Genomic DNA, 19756 nt, shown 5'->3' on the forward strand with positions numbered 1-19756 from the left:
ACATTTCCCTGAATCTGCTTGGCCTATTACTGGGAGAGAGAATGGGGGTCTGGGGAGGTGGGCAGGACTGGGGAAAGGTCGTGAATGGGGAAAGTGAGGGCAACGAGACAGAAAAGAAACTGCACAGGGGTTCACAGAATGCGGCCCTTTGAGGGCCACCATGTCAGAGAGGTGCCCTGACTGATCAAGATTTCACACCTGACGGATGTCAACGCCAGCAGAACCCCAGCCCCTCTCTCCCGACCCAGGGCAGTCAAAAGTCTGAATGCGAGGCGAGGTCTGATTTTGCAGGAGCTTTGTAGAAATTCGCTTCGTCAGAGAAACTAAAAGACCAAACAAAACCCCTAAAACACCAAGCCCGAGTCTTTCATCCACGTGGCACAAGAACAAGCCAAAAAAAGGGAGGCGGGGGAAGAGTCACCCGTCCCGCCCCTGCTGGGAGGAAGGGATTCGCTGGGAGAGTCAACTCCTGGGCCAGCCCGGTCGCTGCCGGGCGCGGCGGGGAGGGAGGGCGATTGAGAAAGCCCTGTCCCCACAAGGCCGCCTTGCACCGGTCACCTCGGCCCGCGCCGCCCCCGTCCGCGGCCGCCGCTGAGCGCGGGGAGCCTCCGCGGGCCCTTTAAGGGCCGAGAGGTGCGCGGTCTCTTTAAGGCAGGTCCTGGTGGTTTCTGTTTTCTGAAGGAAGTGACGGGGGGTGGGATTGAATGAAAAGTGCAAAACAGAGTCTCGGAGCGCCGGAGTCAGGGGCCGTGGGAGCCAAGGCACTGGGCCGGGGGGGCGGACGGGCCCTGGGAGCGCGGTGTCCGCCTCGGAGCCACCGGGGGACGCGCGACGGAGCGCAGCCCACGTGCGTCGGCGCCGCGTCGCGGGCGCCCCGCGGCTGAGCCCCCCGGGAAGCCGCGCCCCGGCGCCGCGAACTAGCCTCCAAGTTAGGGCGAAGTTTGGCCGAGCCGCTCCCCGCCCGCCCGCGGCGCGCCGGGACCGCGAGGGCGGAGGCGGTCCCCGGGGATGCGCCCACCCGGCCGCGGCGGGGTCCCCCCGGCGTCCCCTGCGCTGCTGCTGCTGCTGCTGCTGCTGGGGCTTATGCAGCTGCTGGGGGCGCCGCGCGGCGTGGGCGCGGGGACCGGGGCTGGCGCGCCGTCTGAGCTGCGGGTCCGCGTGCGGCTGCCCGACGGCCAGGTGACCGAGGAGAGCCTGCAGGCGGACAGCGACGCCGACAGCATCAGCCTGGAGCTGCGCAAGCCCGACGGCACCCTCATCTCCTTCACCGCGGACTTCAAGAAGGTGAGGCACCCTCGCTCACCCCGGGGGACCTGCGTGCCTGAGCTCTCCGGGGTCTCAGTCGCACCGAGGCCAGCAGACGGAAGACTGGGCCAGGAGAAGGACGCGACTTAGACAGGGTCACGCCGGGCTCTTATCCACACCTCTTTGCCCTGCTCCCCAGCGCCTAGACCCGGCCCTTCATTCTCCCCCACGAACTGCTCTGCTGCCTTTCCGATTCTCCCCTCCAGCCTTTCACTTCTTCTCTCTGGGTGCCCAGGCCACCAGACCAGCTCCCCACTTCGTCTTTCAGCTCTCCGAGAGCCCTCTAGGTGCAGACCCTACTTCAAGGGAGTCAGTGTTAATAACCCCGTCTCCCTTTTGGGAGTCATTTTCTCAGGCTCTATCACGGAAAAATCCTGGGCCAGGCATCAGAGGTCCTGGGTTCTCGCTGTGTGACCTAGGGCAAGTTCCTTTCCTTCTCCGGGCCTCCTTTCTCACCTCTGTACAGAGCAAGGGGGTGGCGCCAGGCCTCCCAGCCCTGACATCTTGGAGGCTATGTACCACCTCTCCTTGTTTCACTTTCCTGGGCTGGGGAAGGGGGTTCCTGGGAAGAGCTGCTTGTCCCATGTCCCTCCCAAGCCGAGGAGAAGCCGCTTCTCCTCTTTGGTCTGAAAGTCTGGTAAACTTGTAGCGGAAGACCCAGGGAGAGGCCCCAGATGAGGTCCCCAGGCTATGGGAGAGGTGCCACCTCTCACCCTGCTTGGCAGGAGGGCTGGCCAACCCCCAGTTTTGGCCTAGATTGTGGGGAAGAGGGTAGAGACAGCCTCTCCTCAGTGTGTGTGTGTGTGTGTGTGTGTGTGTGTGTGTGTGTGTGTGTGTGTGTGTGTGTGTGGTGGAGGGAACCAGTAGGTGGGCCTGGCCCCCCAGGATTGGGGCTGGGGTAGAGAGTGGAGGTGCTGGGCTTCTCAGGAAGTGGGCCTGGAAGGGCGGTGAGTGACTGACTAACGGTGACCCAGCAGCAGGAATCCTGGAGGGGAGGAAGGTGGGTGAGGTGTAGGTACACAAAGGGAGTCTCCTGATCACCTAAAGTCCCCCTCCCCAAGTCCCTCTCCTGATACAGAGGCCCTGTGAGGCTCTGTCTCTGGGGGAGTGGAGAGGTGAGGCCGATGACACAGCCAGCAGCTGGGGAAGCCCAGGGCGGTGGGACTGTTGCCTGAGCCACCTCTCTCTCCTTCCTCTTAGAGACTGGGATCTGGGGGGGGAGGGGGTAGAGTTTGGAGTGTCAGCTAGGGACCGAGCAGAATCGCTGAAGATAGTACCAGGTGGGTGGGTGGTGATTCTGTGGACGGTGGAGGTGGGGCTTGACGGCCGATCTGTCCCTGGACTATTGAGTTGTCACTGACAAGGGATGTAGGGGAGACCAGTGGCGGGTGGGAGGTTGGAGGGGGGAGGGGCGGTTGAGTGTCGCAATGCGGAGGACTTTGCGACCCTTCCTCACTGAGCAGGCCCAAGCTAGGTTCTCAATTCAGGTAGGGGCAGGTGAGTTTGTGTGTGGAGAGAGGGAAGCTGACAGGGCCAGAACACCCCCAGAGTCCCCACTTAAACTCCAGGGGAATTTTGTCAAGTCCCTTCTTTTCCTAGAAAACCCAAATAGTGGCTGGACCCTCCCCAGGAGACAGGGATCTAATCTTCCCCTCTGACCTTCCACTGAAGCCCTTTGTCCCTGTGAGTGAGCCTCAGGCCAGCCTGAGTCTCCCACCTTCCTGCCCACTGCGCATTGTTCTGTGGCTGTGCTGAAACCCTAGAGAGACTTCCCCGACCCTGGCACCTCTCTGGCAGCCAAGGCTGTGGCTAGGACACCGGTGAAAGAGTCAACGGGTAGAGCTCAGCTTTTACAGCCTCTAACTGCAGCATGAAAGATTTTATTGCTCTACCCTGAGGGCGAGGGGAGGGGAGAGGCGGGGTGGCAGTGGGGTGAAGGCCTGGGGATTGGGGCTGAGGGTAGAGTAGGGAGCTGATGGCCCAGTTAGAGAATCGATTCGGAGCTGATTGTAAGAGCCTCATTTTTATTATTTTTTTATTATTTTATTTTATTTTATTTTTTCCTTGTTAGTTATTTTAAATATAGCAGTGTGTACATGTCAATCCCAAACTCCCTAACTATCCCTCCCCCCAAACCTTACCCTCTGGTAACCGTAAGTTCCTTCTCTAAGTCTATGAGTCTGTTTCTGTTTTGTAAATAAGTTCACTTACAGCATTTTTTTTTTTTTAAGATTCCGCATACAAGCATTATTTCTCTTTCTCTGACTTACTTCACTCAGTCTGACAATCTGTAGGTCCATCCATGTTGCCGCAAATGGCATCAAGAGCCACATTTTAATCCCCGCAGCGGTTCACACCACCACCCAGGTTTCCAGAGTCTGCTTTTCAGGTTAACCTCTGACCCAGAAGCTGACATTTCACACCCACCCCTGGCATCTCCAATTTCATCAGCAAGGGAGGGAATTGGGAGTGCAAAGTACCGAAAGGGAACCAGCTTTCCAAGGTCCCCTCCAACTCTTGGGTTTCTCAGATGGTCTGGGGCAGGGTGGAGTTGGGGAAGGCTGGGCGTGGGGTGGAACAGCCTTTATCCACACCCCAGTCCACTGTCTGCATTGGCCAGAGCAGCTTTTATACGGGATCCTTCTGGGGTGGGTCACCTCTCTTGTTGCCTGCCCAGTCCTCAAGATCTTTGGCAGCTTTCCACGAGAAGCTTCTATCTAGAAGTAATGACTTTTCCTGTAGGAAAAAGTCCTGGACGTGGTGTTTCTTTTGTTTCATGTACCAAATCCATTTGGGGTGGTTTGGGAACAGTCCCTAGTCCACTTGGGAATAGTGACGTTGGCCATTTTGCACCTTTGGGAGACAGTCCAGACTGAAATGAGACAGACCTGGTTTAACCCTGGGCAAGCTACCCGATCTGTCCAAGCCTTCATTTCTTCATCTGTAAAATGGGGATAATAATGGTACCGATCCCATGGCCATTGTGAGGACTAAACAGGGCAATGCATATGAAATACTCACTGTGTGTCAGCTGCTGTACTCAGAGCTCCAGAAATAGAAGCCAGTAACTTTCATAATCATGGCTCACGTCGCATCTCAACATGGACCTTCCCCGCTAAGCCTGGGTGCAAAGGGGTTGAATGACCGACCCAAAGTCACACGGAAGGTCAGCACTGAGCCTGGAAGAGCCTTAATCCTTCATCATAACCTTCTCTTTGAAGCTCCATATATTAGAGTTCTCCCACAAAACAAATAATAGGGTAGAAATACAGATCTCCAGAAAGAGATTTTATCATGAGGGGTTGGCTCCTACGGTTATGGATGCTGAGTCCCACGGTCTGCTGTCTGCAAGCTGGAGGCCCAGGAAAGCCCATGTAGTTCCAGCCTGAGTCCACAGGCCTGAGAACCAAGCTCACTGATGTCTGAGGGAAGGAGAAGATGGATGTCCAGCTCACACAGAGAGAGCAAATTTGCCCTTCCTCCACCTTTTTTGTTCTATTCACACCCTCAACAAGTTGAATGATGCCCACCCACCCTGGTGAGGGCCACCTTCTACTCAGCCTACTACTTAAAATGCTAATATCTTTCCGAGACAGACACACCCAGAAATAATGTTTTGCCACCTATGTGGGCATCTCTTAGCCCAGTGAAATGGAAACATAAAGTTAACCATCACACACCAAAATTGCTGGCCAGCCCCTCAGCAGGGAGCAGCCGTCCCTGTCCTGTCAGTCTACTCAGGGCAGCAGCGAGGCCCTTATGCTGGATGAAATGCAGCCCTCTGTCTGGATGATCTCACCACACACCCCCCCCACACACACACCACCCACCCCCCTCTCCCTGCCCCTTCCACCCTCTCTGTTTGCCTCTGCCGGGATGGGTCTCTAACATGGCCTGGCCCTCCCCACACTGCCACACTGGACCTGAAGCCAGTAAAGCTGTAACAGTGATCAACCTGCTGTAGGACACGTAGCCCGGAGCCCGGGCAAGGATGACAAACTCCACAAGCAGCTTGGAGCGACCAAATCACCATCATGAGTGACTGTAAGCCCTGCCCACAGGCTGCTGCCCGTCAAGCAGATCAGGCCGCAGCTCTCAAAGAAGTGACGTAGCTCAGCGACTCCCAAACTTTGCTGCACATTTGAATCGCCTGGGGAGCTTTAGAAAACCCCGAAGCCCAGGCTGCACTCCAGACTAATTAAGTCCGACTGTCTGAGGGTAGGAACCAGGCAGCCAGATTTTTAAAGAGCCCCTGGTGATTGCAATGAGCAGCAAAGTTTGGGAAGCACTGGCTGGCCTAGCTGCTCCGGGGAAGGAGGGACTTGGAGGAGGTTCCAGGTTAGACTGTTAAACGAAGGTAGATCCCAAACTCAGTCACTTCGTTGAAACCTGTCATTCTACCCACAATAATCCCTAATGTGTTTAAACAGCATATAGACTTGAGGCTTAATTCTCCGTGCCCTCAGTGCAGGAACTATAATTCATCATACACTCTCAACAAGCAGTGCTCTTCCTGAGAATCCAAAGCCTATGTATGTAATTATACCCGATTGTACAGACTTACTGGGCATATTACTAGCGGGCATGTCACCATCCCGGCTTTTGGTCTGACAGCCCTCTTGGTCCCCGTCCCCCAGGCTGCTGTTCCCGTTCAAGTGTCTCTTTCCCCTCTGTCTCCCAGTGTGAGTGTCTAAAAGCTGAGGGAGGGGATGAGTCATGTTCAAGCGGTTTGGTGCTGACCGGACCGGGAGGGTGGGGCTGAAAGATAAGAGAAAGTCATGAGCAGCTGCATGGGGGTTGGGGGGGGTCATGGCTGCAACGGGAGGAAGGAGCCACATCCAAATGTGTACAGGGAGGGGGTCAAGAGGGGCCTCGGGCTGGCGCCAAGATAAGGGGAGCCATATAACAGGGTGGGTGAGCTCGAGGTCGCTCTGAGGGACCCAGGGAGATCGGAAACTTGCGCCCTGCCCTGGGCCCCGATGGGTGAGTGGGAGCCGATGGGTGAGTGGAAACCAGAGGAAGGAACGGTCCAGAGAGCACCAGCGTCCCTGCCCTGGGGCTCCCCGTCTTGGTGGGGGGAGCAGCTTCAGCCTGTGAGAGGTAGTCAGCAAAGATGTGGAATGTGCAAATGGCCACGTTGCTGCCTGAGGCTGTTTATTCTAACAGGATATCACATCACGGGATTGTCAGACAGGACAAGCTTTTAGAGTCCAGTCTCCCCCTACCCTGCCTGTGTTCGGTCCCTGCAGTTTGGTGATTTGTAGTAGGGGTATTTGTTGGAGAGGATGTCTTTTGGGGGGACAGAGGGCAGTAGAGGTGCTTGCAGGAGAGGCCCAGAGTTTTTTGGTGTCCAGGGTATTTCCCCACCCTGGCAGTTCATGAGACGTCACCAGAAAGAATGATCCGGCTTGTGTCCATGGGACCCTCCGGTCTACCAGCAGTCCCTCTGCCGTGTCTGAGGAATTCCTCCCTGCATCAGGGGTCAGCAGCCCTGCCCCGAGGTTCAGCCCAGCTCCTGGAGTCTGGCAAGCATCTCCCACCCCCCGAATGCCTATGTCCAGATGGAGTCCTGGCAAAAGATCCCGGGTCGGGCAGTGAGGACTGCCACCTGGGACAAGTAAGTGGCCTGTTGGGATGATGGGGAGAGGCAGAAGTGAGGTTCTTCCTACGAGGCTTCCCAAGGTACACAGAGGTGGTGATGGTAGAAAAACGGAGGCCAGCTTTGAGGTAAGAATCACATATATCTGAGCTGTCAGATCACACACTGACAGTTGCTTTCACACACCTGGCCTCATTCGATCCTCACCACTACATCATGCAGCAGGTATTGCTTCCATTTTGCAGATGTGCAAACTGAGGCTCAGAGCTCTAAAGTGACTTGGACAAGATCAATAGCTAACGATCCAAGATTGGGACCCAGGGAGCCTTCCACTATATTCTGACTGCCTGTGCTACTATGGCATAGAAATGGGTTCCTTCTAGAAGGCTGAAGAAACCTGAATAGGGGAGGGGAGAGGGAAGAAGGAGACTGAAAAAAGCCTTGGTGCAGAGGAACAAATCTACAGAGAAAACCTCCTCTGTACAGATTTGGTCTGCGCCCCTCCCCCAGGCTCATCACAATTCCCCCACCCCACCCCTCCCACGAATTTTAAGTTTTGACCCCTTCACTGTGCCTGAGACACTCCCCGTTCCCCTCCCGCCATGGCCTCTGGAGAGATGGGGGGTGGCGGTGAGGGGACCATTTTTAAAACATCTCACAGATACTACTGAGCCCTCACTGTACATTTTTCTGCCCTTTACCAGCTGTGTGACTTGACAAATCACTTAACCTCTCTGAGCCCCAGGTTCAGACATGGCACAAACCCAGTGTGACGCTTGCAGGCGTGTTGTGGGAAGTGAGTAAGAGGCCTCAGCCAAGCAGAGGCTGGCGAAGGCACGTGAGAAGAGAAATAGCAGTTCTAGCCAGGGCCCCAGCCCTCCTTGCTCACGCGCCGCCGCCGTTAAGCAGATGGTTCCTGCTCTGGGGACCAAAGCATTATTAGGATTCCCATCCTTTCAGCTGGCAAGCGTTGAAGTGGCTGCCACCAAGGTTCCCAGGAAGGGCTGTGGGCGGGGGAGGCGCTGGGGCTGGGAATGCAGGTGAGAGGGAAGCGTGGCGCCCCACCTCAGGAGCCCTGAGCCAGCAGGACATTGGGGCGCAGTTGATCCACATAAAGCCACACATTGTTCCCGGGGCAGTCGGGACAGTAGTGACCTTTGGGATTTGGCTGACAGAACACTGGGGGCACTGGGAGGGGGCAGGCGGCAGTGCCCCCAGCTGGTGGCGGCACTAATGTCCTGTAACAAGAAGCCTCTGTCCGGGCCTAGCCCTGAGGGTCTGCAGGCATCTCGTAATGGGGGCAGCCTACGTCCCGGGCACCGGCCAGGGAATGTGCTTGGCCTGGCCTTGGGTTGAGTCCATCCGCCTCTGTACCTGCTTGGAGAGACAGGGCAGAGGGGCCAAGGTGCCCCTGAGTGTGCCCCGGGGCAGCCAGCATGGGGAGAAGAGGGCATTGGCTCCTGGCTGCCCCTCCAGGGCGACCCCTCACCTCCCCAGTGCAGTGAAGTTGGCTCCTCTCTAGCCATAAAGCAGCCCCAGCCAGGAGCCGAGCAATAGATACTTGGGTTGGCTCAGCCCGGGCCTCAGAATCACACACTCCGGCGTGACGGGAAGGAGACCAAGATGGTAGAGGAAACTCCCAGGAGACAGCGCCAGCCATCCAAGGGCAAAGAGGAGAGGGGAGTTGGTGCTTTTGGAGACCCTGGAGAGATGGCCTTCAGCCTGGGCTGTGCACCCACCGTGGCACGGAGGTGGGCTAGGAGAGGGGCTTTGAGGGAAGGGCAGCTCCTCCATCCGGCCCTCTTAGTTTCCGGGTCCCCTGTGGTGCAAGGCTGGGCTGGCAGCAAGGTCTGAGACAGGACAGACCCCCCACCGCTCCCCACGGGGGCGCTGAGGAAGGCCCCTGGGAGGGTGGGGAGCTGGGAGCTGGTGATGGGAAGGCAGCAGGAGGGCAGAGGAGGAGGGGAGGTCGGCCAGGCTGGGGCTGGGGCAGCGAACGGAGGAACCGATGCTGGTCGGGAGAGAGCATGCCTGCGAGGGGGTGTGCGTGCCTTGAGGGGAGAGTGACAGCATGTGTGCAGAGGCTTGTGTGTGAGATGGAGTGCGAGACGTGGCGTGTGAGACTTTGGGGGAATTCAAGGAGGGAGGGAGGGTGTGGGAGAGACTGTCGGGAGAAGGTGGGCGTGTGAGACAATCTGTGAGGGCTGCCACGTGTGACTGCGAGAAAGGGGGAGATGGGGAGGCTCCCGGGAGAGGCTGTGAGGGAGGAAAGTGCTCATAGGAGCAACGATGTGAGGGAGAAGGGACCGCACAGCCGAGCCGCAGCGTGGGCCCTGGCGGGAGGGGCCCGGGTGCCGCTGGGTGAGGGGTGGGAGATGATTGGAGAATCAGCACGTCTGGGTGAAAGATTATGGCCATGGGACCCATGAATGGGGGAAAGCAAGTGTCTGTGCGTACAGTTACGATTCAACTTGGCTGCGAGTAACATAAAACCCCACAGCAGCCGAAGCAAGAGAGAAGTTTGTTTCCCTCTTTCAGTCTTATCTAAGGCTGGAAGCCGGCAGTTGGGCTGATATGACAGCATCACAGTCACCAGCACTCCAGTGGGCTCCGTCTGTGGGGTTGCCACCCGGCCCCAACACTGAGCTTCTCCCCAGGAAGGCAGCAGCAGAGGCCTGGCACGGGCTGTCAGCTCTTGGAAGTGCAGAGAGCTGCCCCCTGCTTTTCCCAGAACAGCCTTCTCTGTGAGATACAGTGGATCTCAGGCAGCGTGGCAGGGAGTAGACGCAGAGGAGAATAGAATATTTGGGAAGGGGCTCCGGGGGGAGCTCGGAAGAGCAGAAAGACCACTGGATTGAGTCAGGAGATCCGGGCTCCTGGGCTTGGCTCTGCAGCTGAGAGACCTTGAAGGTCACGGCCCCTGCTGGAACCTCACTGGAGCATGACATAATGATCCCCTAAATCTTCTAGAAGCCCAAATCACAGCTGTAGGATGACCAGCCTGCAGAAGCCCAGTTACAAGGAAGCCCAAGAAGAAAGAGCCGTCTTCTTTTTGGAGGCTAGGGGGTCGATGGAGGCCCCAGAGCACTGGTCCATTCGCTCAGCTCTGTGCCAGACCCTGAGGATACTGCATAAATAAGTGGAGCAGCTCTCTGGGGCTGGGGCATAACAGGAAGGGCCTGGGGGACTTGTTGCCCGCGCAGAAGACACCACATGAGGACGGGGCCTTCTGCCGAGGCGTTTAGGTCAGATGCTCACTGGCCCAGCACAGCTCAAGTTTCTGATTCGGCTCTAAGCCAGAGATCCATTCATGTCCTACCCTGGCTCAAAACCCAGCGATGACGCCCAGTGATCTGCTAGATGAAGCTCAGACTTCTTGGCTGGGCTCTCAGACACTGTGCCCTGCCCTCCTGCCTGCCAGCCTCTTCCTTCCACACTCAGCCCTCCCCTCCCCGGTACTCCCCTCACTTTCCTCAGGACCCTGGCCTGCTCTTGTTTGCCCACTCAGTGCTTCACTTATTCATTTCCAGATAGGTCCTGAGCGCCTGCTGTATTCAGGGGGGCGGGGATACACTGCAAATAAGATACTATCCCAGCCTCAAGGAGTTGAGTCTGGAAGGAAAGACAAGGAAAGAGATCATTGCAGACGCAGTGGGATTCGTGCTCTGGAGGCTAGGGGTTGGGCCTGGCCAGCTCTGCTGGAGGGTTGGTGAGGGCAGGGGTGATGGATGCATTTGAACTGAGTCCTGAAGGATGATGGGCAGAAGGGGACAGCGCATCCCTGGCAGAGGCATCAGCTCATGGAAAGGCACATGGCATCGCTCATTCTGGGAACCGCCGTCTCTTTGGTTCGATGCTCAGCTGTCAGCCAAGATCTGGATGCCAGCCTCTGGGGGTACACTTTATGGTGAGGACAGAAGGAGCCTTGGAAGGGCACTGGGCAGATTGTATGACAGTAGCGTGGAGGGATGGATGGGGTGGGGGCATTCAGAGGCCTTCGTACCTTCCCATCTTCTGTAAATGCCTCTCTCTTTGCTAGAAAGCCACCCATCCTTTGTCCAGAACCACTGAAATGTGCTTCGCTCTAGGAAGCCTTCCCTCCCTCCACCCCTCCCAGCCCCATCCCTAAGGGGACAGAAACGCTCCCTCCTCCATCCTTTGCCCTATAGCATTTTGCATAAACCTCACCCTAGGTCTTATCATGACTTCAGTTGTAGGTCAGCCTCTCCTATGAGCCCCTTAAAGACAGGAGCCTTGGCCTTGGTCTTGCCCACTCCCCTGCCCCGCCCTGGCGCCTGTGAAGGCTCTGCCCCAGGTGATGCTTATCAGTGCTCTCCCACAGATTTGCCGATTACCTGCAAGCTCCAGCAGTCACCTGACTTCTCTGGGCCTCAGGTACATCTCTGGGAGAAAAATTTTTTGTCCTGCCTCTGCAGGTCTGGAGTAGATCACAGCTGGAGCAAGGCCAGGGATTGCAGCAATAATAGAGAAACTTAAGGAGTCCAGCCCACTCTGTTCTGAGACCTTTCACTCATTTTTCCTCACAGTAATCCCTTGAGGTGTAGGTATTGTTAGTTGTACTCATTTGACCCATGTGGAAACTAAGATACAGAGAGGTTAAGTAAATCCCTCAGGGTTACAGGGCTCATGTCAGCAAAGCCAGGATTTGGACGCGGCCAGCACTGGCTCCAGAGCCTTTGCTCTTAACTACCGTGCTCTTTGGGAACCTTAAAGCCACCCCCAAAGGACCTCAGCAGATGCTATCTCCGTGGCCATACCCTCTGTGTGGCCCAGTTTCAGCCCTAGTACTGTCCACTCCACTTCTTCCTGGTGGCCTGGCTCCTGGTGGGCTGGAGTTTCCTGGGAGCTCGTGGGAGAAGGAGCCTTATAGAAACTGCCCATCTTGGGAACCCTAGCCCGAGTCCTGGACCTGAGGAGCCTGCCATGGGCTCTTCCCCAGCTGTGTGGTCCTGCCTTGGGGGTTAGGGCACATCTGGGTGGATCACCCCAGGGGACTCTCGGGCGAGGAGGAAACCTGGGAGCCAGGCATCCATCTGGCCTGGGCTTAGCATCTGGCCAGATGTTCCTTGAAGCAGGGAGACCTCGCCCCCTGCCCTGCCCTCTGTGCTGGAGGGAAAGGGGGCCCTGGAACCTTAGTAGTGAGTCTGAGGTGTGGGGAGTAGAAGGTCGGAGGAACACTGGTCATGATGACGGAGCCAAAGAGATCCAGATGCTTGGGCTGCTGTCTCCCTCCCGGGGCTCAGCACATGGAGTATGGTTTCCCGGAGACATAGGATTAAGAAGGCTGGAGAATTCAGGGTTTAATGAGGCTGTGGGCAGGGCAGGCAGAGGGCTTAGAAGGGTGATCCTGCGTCATCTTACCCTGATGTTTGTGTCAGATGCTGTTGTCTGTTAGTCACACAGAACCTTGAATAGGAGCCGCCACGTTCCCAGGGCAGGTCTGCAGAGGACGTACAGACCACCGCTGATGGGCACAGCTGGAAGAGGGCACTGCCTTCTCATCCTGGCTCTGCCACTCGCCAGCTGTGTGGCTTAGGGCAGACCACACTTTCTCTCTGGGCCTGAGCTTTAGTTTCTTTAACTGGGCATCAAAGAAATTGGACTCGTTGATCTAGGACGCAGCTGTGCATTGTGGTTGTGAGAGCTTGGATTTTGGAGTCAGACTGCCTGGGTTAAAATTCTGGCTACATTTCCTCTTGGTCCCATGACCTTGAGCAAGTTATCCATTCCAAACTCGGTAATAATCATAGTTCCTATCTCTTGTTATAAAGATTTTAAACAGGACGATACATCCTTTTTGACTCATGGTAACAATGACTTGTCCCTTCCAGTTATAAACTTCAATAAATCTTTGTCCTACACAAATAAATAGGAGATATAGAGGAAATCTATCTCAACGAAAAAGTTCTCATCCCCTCGCTTCACCCCCAGTCAAGTTCCCATTTTGGTAGCTTTTTGTTGTTGTTGTTGACGTTGTTTAATACAGAAGCAGGGAAAATACTCTAACAGATTTCGTTCGCCCCCTGGTCTGGTCTAAAAGTTCAAATACTTTCTCCTGCTAATGGTAGACGGGTCATATCCAAGCAGTGAGGCCACTTGGGGCATCCCTCAGACCACAGGCAGTGACACGTGCCTGTGGTATTGGAGAAGATGCTGTGAATATACCAGATGGGTTCTTTTAAAGGGTCATTGCTGAAATTACCCCGGAGGTGGAATTTGGATCCTGCCTGGGGGTCCTGCCAGGGACATCCGCCTGACTCAGCCCCGGGAGGGGAAGTCTGGTATCAAGTCTCACCTGGCAGGAACTGAGCCCAGAACAGAAAATGCACAAGTGTACCAGCCTCCAGTCTCTCCTCAAACGACCTGACGGAGTGGAAGATTGGATGGCCCAGGCTGGCGGGGCAAGCAGATCCCAGCCTCGTGGCCCGAGAGTGGATTTCCTGTGGAGAGGAAGCTGAGGTTATCCGAGCTCTGATTCACCTTGCCTGCAAGTCTGGGACCATGAGGAACCTTATGGAACCTTTCTCACCAGCTGGGTCTCTGTTTCCCTTTCTGCAATCTTGGTGGAAAATCTCCCTGGACACTCTCACCCCTCAATGTTCCAGAGATCATTTACAGTGAAAGGAAGTAGGAAAATGTCCTTGTAGAGTCAGAGGACTTCCAAAGGGCATGGGGGTTTGTGCAAGGACAGCACTGACTAGTTTCAGGTCACCTGGGACATTTGCTGGTCACCTGCAGTGATGACAGTGGCCCCGGCTAGCACCGCTGAGCACGTACTCCGGGCGGACATTCTGCTGTGTTTCCCTCCACACTAACTCATTTAGTCTTCACCATAAGCCTCCAGGTAAAAGTGGCATCATCCCCATTTCACAAATGAGGCTTAGAGAAGGTGGGAGATAGACCTGTATGCCGGCTAATACAGTGTAGACTTGGAGTGGAACCCTGGGCCCCTCACTGCCTGTACTGGAATCCAAGGGGGACCCTCAGACCCTGTTCTCAGAGCATTGCACTCTGGCACATGAACAGTAAGCACTCAGTGAATGGGGGCTCTCAGTGGGCGAGGCCAGGGCACGGACATTGAAGGATGCATAGCTACACAGGGCTATATACCCTCCGTGCTGGTGCAGGGCCATTGGGGTTCCTGGAGGAGAGCCATCATTGTGGCTTGGGTCCCTCCCAGGCAGCGGGGGGGGGGGGGCTCTTGACAGATTCAGACCACTTCTTACTGGGACCTGCTGACTTCTCACCGCGAGCTGTTAGCCAAGGCACAGAGATGGGTGAGAGCAAGGGACACCTCAGGTGCCCAGGGTTCCAGCAGCCAGATTGGGAAGGGGACTCGATCCCACCGCCCTTCTCCCTTCTCCTTCTGCCCCCCCCCTCCCCCAGCCTCTCTGATTCATGCAGTGAATCAGTCACAGGAAGGAGCCCTTGGCCTGCTGGTAATGCCATTAGTAACCCCGAGGGGAAAGGGGAAGTGGAGAGGGAAGGGGAAAGGTGAGCCATCCCAGCTCCCGCAGGCCAGAGGCCACAACAGCTGCTGCTGTGTCTGCCCTTAAGCCCACCCTGACCCCACTACCTCGATCTGAGACGCAGGTGGCTAGGAGCCTGCCTGACCAGAAGCACCAGGGGCATTCTCCCCACACCTACTGAGTCCGCGAGAGAAACTCTAGAACCTGTACTTGTAAAAATGCAGCCCTCCCCCATGATGCCGTAGTCGGGTGGTTGTAGGGGCCCTGACTCACCCAGATCAGGGTGATATGGGGGTACCACCAAGGGGAAGCATCAGCTGTGAATGAACCAGGAGCCAAAAGGGGTGCTGTTTCCTTTAAGGTGACGTTCTGGACTTTTAAACAATTTTGTTTTGGAAAGCTTTCTAGCAGTTCACTATGTGAATTTTCCAGGAGGCTTTGGAACATCTGGGGTACGTTCTTTCTTTTAAGTCACGGGTTTAAATGGGAAAGAGAAAAATTTCCAGGCCAGCAAGAGGGAGGCGTCTATTGCAGGGCCGCGTCCAGGCCTGTGTCCTCTGCAGGGTCTGAGCTGAGCCCTGGGTGGGCTGGTGAGGAGGCCCCACCCCCTCTGGCCGGTTCCCATTCTTCTGCTCTTCCCCATCAGGATGTGAAGATCTTCCGGGCCCTGATCCTAGGGGAGCTGGAGAAGGGGCAGAGTCAATTCCAGGCCCTCTGCTTTGTCACCCGGCTGCACCACAACGAGATCATTCCCAGCGAGGCCATGGCCAAGCTCCGACAGGTGAGTGCCCACCCCACACCTGCCCCAGAGCCCTCACCCCTGCAGCTGACTCCTGGCCTGGACCCTACCCCAGCCTCAGTCTCCCACCCAGCCCCTGACCCACCTGATCGCTGGCACCTCACTCTTATCCTCTAGTCCTGAACCCCTTAAATATGCCAAACCTGACCCCATAACCCCAGATCCCTAATCTGCCCTGAACCCCCATCTCCCAGATTCTTCCAGTTCCCTAATCTCAGCTCTTCCCCGTTTATGATGGAGGCAGTTCGGATCTGCCTTCAGGCCCAGGGCCACCACTCATCATGCCGGTGACGCTGGACAAGTCACCTCACCTTCAAAACTCCTATTTTCTTACTGAGAGATGGGTTACGGTGAGAATTAAGTGGGATAGTGCCTGTTAAGTGTTCAGCGCAGCCTTCAAAACCCTCAGCCTGTTGCCCTGCTCCCAGTGCCTTCCTGGACCCCGGGCCTCTCCCCAGCCTCATTTAAGTTCCCTGAACTATCCAGCAGGAGCTGTCTGAGGCCCCGCCCTTTTACCTGCTTTTCCCAGTTGCCTGGATGTTGGAGAGTACGGGGCCCCAGAGGTCACTGACCCTGGGATAGTTCGCCTCGCCTGCCCACCTCCAACGCCACCCCCCAGCAACGTGTCAGAATTCTCCCTCAGGCCCCAGAGGTCAGCCCGGGCAGTCGCTGGCTGACAAGGCTTGACTGCGCCCTGGGTATCAGTTTCTCCGCCAGTTGGAGGGGGAGCTGGGTGCCCCTTGACTGCCACCCTGCCGGTGGCCCCAAGGATCCGAAGACAGCCGGCGTGGGCTTGTCTGACTCTCAGCGACCAGGGAAAGAGTGGGCAGGGGGCCTTCTGAGGCCGGGTGGGAGCGACTCTTCTCCTCCACGCAGAAAAATCCACGGGCAGTGCGGCAGGCTGAGGAGGTGCGGGGCCTGGAGCAGATGCACATGGACATCACCGTGAACTTCAGCCAGGGGGGCCTACTGAGCCCCCATCTCCGCAACGTGTGTGCCGAGGCCGCGGATGCCATCTACACCCGCCAAGAGGACGTCCGGTTCTGGCTGGAGCAAGGTCAGCTGCGTGCTGCCCGCTGCCGTATCGTCTCAGATATGATGGGGAGCAATGATGAGATATGCGAGGTCTAAACCCAGCTGGGACTGGTCAGGGAAGGCTTCCTGGAGGAAGTGATGCCTGTGTGGCTCTTTACTGAGAGGAGTCAGCAGATGAAAGGGACCAGTTCCAGGTAGGGACGCGGAGAACCGTGACTCTGCTAGGCCCCGGGGCGGGGGGAATGCCCAGGCAAAGCCTCCCCTCATCCCTGCCCTTAGTGAGAACACAGATGGAACCTTCTGTCGTGGGACATGGGCACAGGAACCAGTCTGGATGGGGCCCAAAGATGCCCATTCCCACCTGCTACCTCTTCTGCCACCTCTCAGAGATCAGCTCCTCTCTTTCCCTTCACACCTTCCCAGGATCCTTGAGAACACCTCCCATCTTTGCACGGTCCCTGCCTTCCCGGCCTATGGGACCTCATTGCTGGCCCATCTGTGGGTCACCTTTCCCAGGACTGTCCTGAAGTCAGACAGACCTGGGATTCAGTCCTGACTCGCCTACCTACTGTGTGACCTCAGCCAGATGGTTAAACCTCTCTGGGCCGGTTTTCCCATCTGTAAGACAGGGGTGATACCACTTAGCCCATAGGGGTGCCGGGATGCCTGAAGGGGCCGTGCCAGGAGGCCCCCTCCCCTCCCCCGTCCCTGACCTCCGCCTTCTCCCCCAGGTGTGGACAGCTTCGTGTTCGAGGCCCTGCCCAAGGCCTCAGAGCAGATGTTGCTGCCTCGCTGTGGGCAGGTGGGGGACCGCGGGAAGCCCTGCGTCTGCCGCTACGGCCTGAGCCTGGCCTGGTACCCCTGCATGCTCAAGTATTGCCACGGCCGTGACCGCCCGACACCCTACAAATGTGGCATCCGCAGCTGCCAGAAGAGCTACAGCTTCGACTTCTACGTGCCTCAGAGGCAGCTGTGCCTCTGGGATGAGGACCCCTAGCTGGCTTGGGATGAGGGGTGGTCCCTGAGGCAGCTGCTTGGGGCTCACTGCTCCTCCCCCAGCCGCCAGAGGGGGTGGCCACCCCCAACCGAGGCCTTATTGCTCTTCCTTCCCTCGTCCTAATCCCGAAGCCTCTGCCCCCCGACTTGTCACTGTGAAAGGGGGTGTGGCATGGCAGGGGTTAACTCATGAAGGCAGCCCCCCACTCTCAGCCTGTGCCTTCCTTGGGGACGGAGGGAGAAGGGGGTTCTCCAAGCTTGCCCCCCCCATCTCCCCTGAAATGTTCGCTTTCAAGCAACCAAAATACGACAGCGTGACTCTCCTATTTAACTCTTTGCAGGTTTAGACCCTGGAAGGTGTCGATGCCTGTGACACCCACCTCCCCACGCCCAGCCCCCTGCCCCACCCTCCAGAAGGAGCTGGCCCCTGTGCACCTTCCCACTGCCCAACAGGGAGGGGATCCTTGCCCCAGAGAGGGGGCAGCGCCGACAGCGGATCTCAACACGTTCCTCTCACTACTGGCCTCTGAGGCTGCCCGGGGGCCAGCTGGGGGCCCCCCACCCTGAGACAGACCACAAGTGCCTTTCCGCAGACCTGGACTTTGCTGAGGGAGCAGGAGCTGGCTTGCACCCTCTAAGCAGAAATATTTTTGTAAGGTTTTGGGGCAGGGAGGGAGCATGAAGTATGAGGAAAACTTGAATCCCAGATTTTTAATGCAAAGTATTTATCATTTGTACCAGAAATAAAAGTTTAAATTTTTACTTGGCTGATAGCTGTAGACTCAGAGTTCTGAGAGAACTTTTGGCCAATGCTGCCACCTGGTGTCAGGAGAAGTGTCCCTGTGCTCCTGGTGACCCATCTTAGGACAACTCCTAAAGCACCTACTGTGTGCTCAGCCTTGTGTTGGGGGGAGAGGATGTAGATGGGGGTGGGTATTATTAGGAAAAGATATGACAAAATTTCTGTGCTTAAGAAGATGAGACATACATAGACGGGCAAGCCAGGCAGTAAAAGACCCCGTGACATAGACTGAGACGTGAGATATGGTAAAAACTCTGGAACCAGACTTCCAGGGTCAAATCCTGGGCATGATTTTTTTTTAAATTTTTATTTTATTGAAGTATAGTTGATTTACAAGGTTGTGTTAGTTTCTGGTGTACAGCAAAGTGATTCAGTTACACACACATATAATAGTTTGCATTTGTTAGTCCCAACGTCCCAGTCCGTCCTTCCCCCACCCCCTTCCTCCCCTCCCCCTTGGCAACCACAAGTCTGTTCTCTATGTGAGGCTGTTTCTGTTTTGTAGATAAGTTCATTTGCGTCATATTTTAGATTCCACATGTAAGTGATGTCATATGGTATTTGTCTTTCTCTTCCTGACTTACTTCACTTAGTACGATAATCTCTAGGTCCGTCCATGTTGCTGCAAATGGCATTGTTTCATTCATTTTTACGGCTGAGTAGTATTCCATTGTGTATATGTACCACATCTTTTTTTATCCATTCACCTGTCGGTGGACATTTAGGTTGTTTCCATGTCTTGGCTATTGTAAATAGTGCTGCTATGAACGTAAGGGTGCATGTAACTATCTTTTCAAATTAGAGTTTTGTCCAGATATATGCCCAGGAGTGGGGTTGCTGGATCATATGGCAACTCTAGTTTTTGGAGGAACCTCCATACTGTTCTCCATAGTGGCGGCACCAATTTACATTCCCACCAACAGTGTAGGAGGGTTCCCTTTACTCCACACCCTCTCCAGCATTTGTTATCTGTAGACTTTTTAATGATGGCCATTCTGACCAGAGCAAGGTGATACCTCATTGTAGTTTTGATTTGCATTTCTCTATTAGTGAGGTTGAGCATCTTTTCATGGGCCTCTTGCTGGCCATGATTCTTATTTGCTGTGCAACCTTGAGTTACTTTACCTCTCTGTGCCTCAGCTCTCTCAGCTATAAAATGGGCTTAATTGTGAGACTGAAGTGAATTTATACGTGTCAAGTGCCCAGCACATAGTGAGTGCTCACCGTGTTAGCTGCTATTAATATTGTTACCGTTAGTGAAGAGAGCAGACGTTTCCTCATTTATAAACCCGAGACAATGGAGCCAGACATCCTGAAGGCCTCGTCACTTCAAGAGTATCTTCTAGTATAAAGAGGCTGTAATATGAAGTGCCGGGCTGGGCACCGAGGACTTCCAAGGAGGAGGGATGTGCAGGCTGAGTTGGTTGGGGAAGGTTTCCTGGACGAGATGGGACGTGGGTTGAGGCTGCAGGCTAGTGGGGATTTGGCAAGGTGAAGGGGACCGTGTGAGCACAGGGCAGAGACTGGAGTCTTTCAGGTGTTGGGCAAGTCCCAGGGGTCTCAACTCCTTAGGAGGGAGGAGGCTGGGAGTCAGAGCCTTCCTCACAGGCCTTGGAGAAGGAAAGGGGCTGGCAGGGCTGTCCCCCTTACTCTGCTCCCCAACACCCCCAGAACAGGCTGCTGCTGCCCCTTGAACTGTGCTGGCCAGAGGGGTGTGTTGGGAGCTGGGC

At 55.9% G+C, this 19756-nt stretch overlaps 1 protein-coding gene across 1 annotated transcript; it reads left to right on the top strand.

Annotated features, from left to right (window-relative positions):
* Positions 1-508: 508 nt before the first annotated feature.
* Positions 509-17986, top strand: OAF (out at first homolog). Its single transcript, XM_082343048.1, has 4 exons — positions 509-1284; positions 15041-15175; positions 16070-16250; positions 16960-17986. The coding sequence occupies exons 1-4, from the start codon at positions 1009-1011 to the stop codon at positions 17223-17225; spliced, it is 858 nt and encodes a 285-aa protein (XP_082199174.1). The 5' UTR covers positions 509-1008; the 3' UTR covers positions 17226-17986.
* The last annotated feature ends 1770 nt before the right edge of the window (positions 17987-19756 follow it).

This window comes from Balaenoptera borealis (assembly GCF_965194805.1).
Source record: "Balaenoptera borealis genome assembly, chromosome: 11".
Lineage (NCBI taxonomy): Eukaryota > Metazoa > Chordata > Mammalia > Artiodactyla > Balaenopteridae > Balaenoptera > Balaenoptera borealis.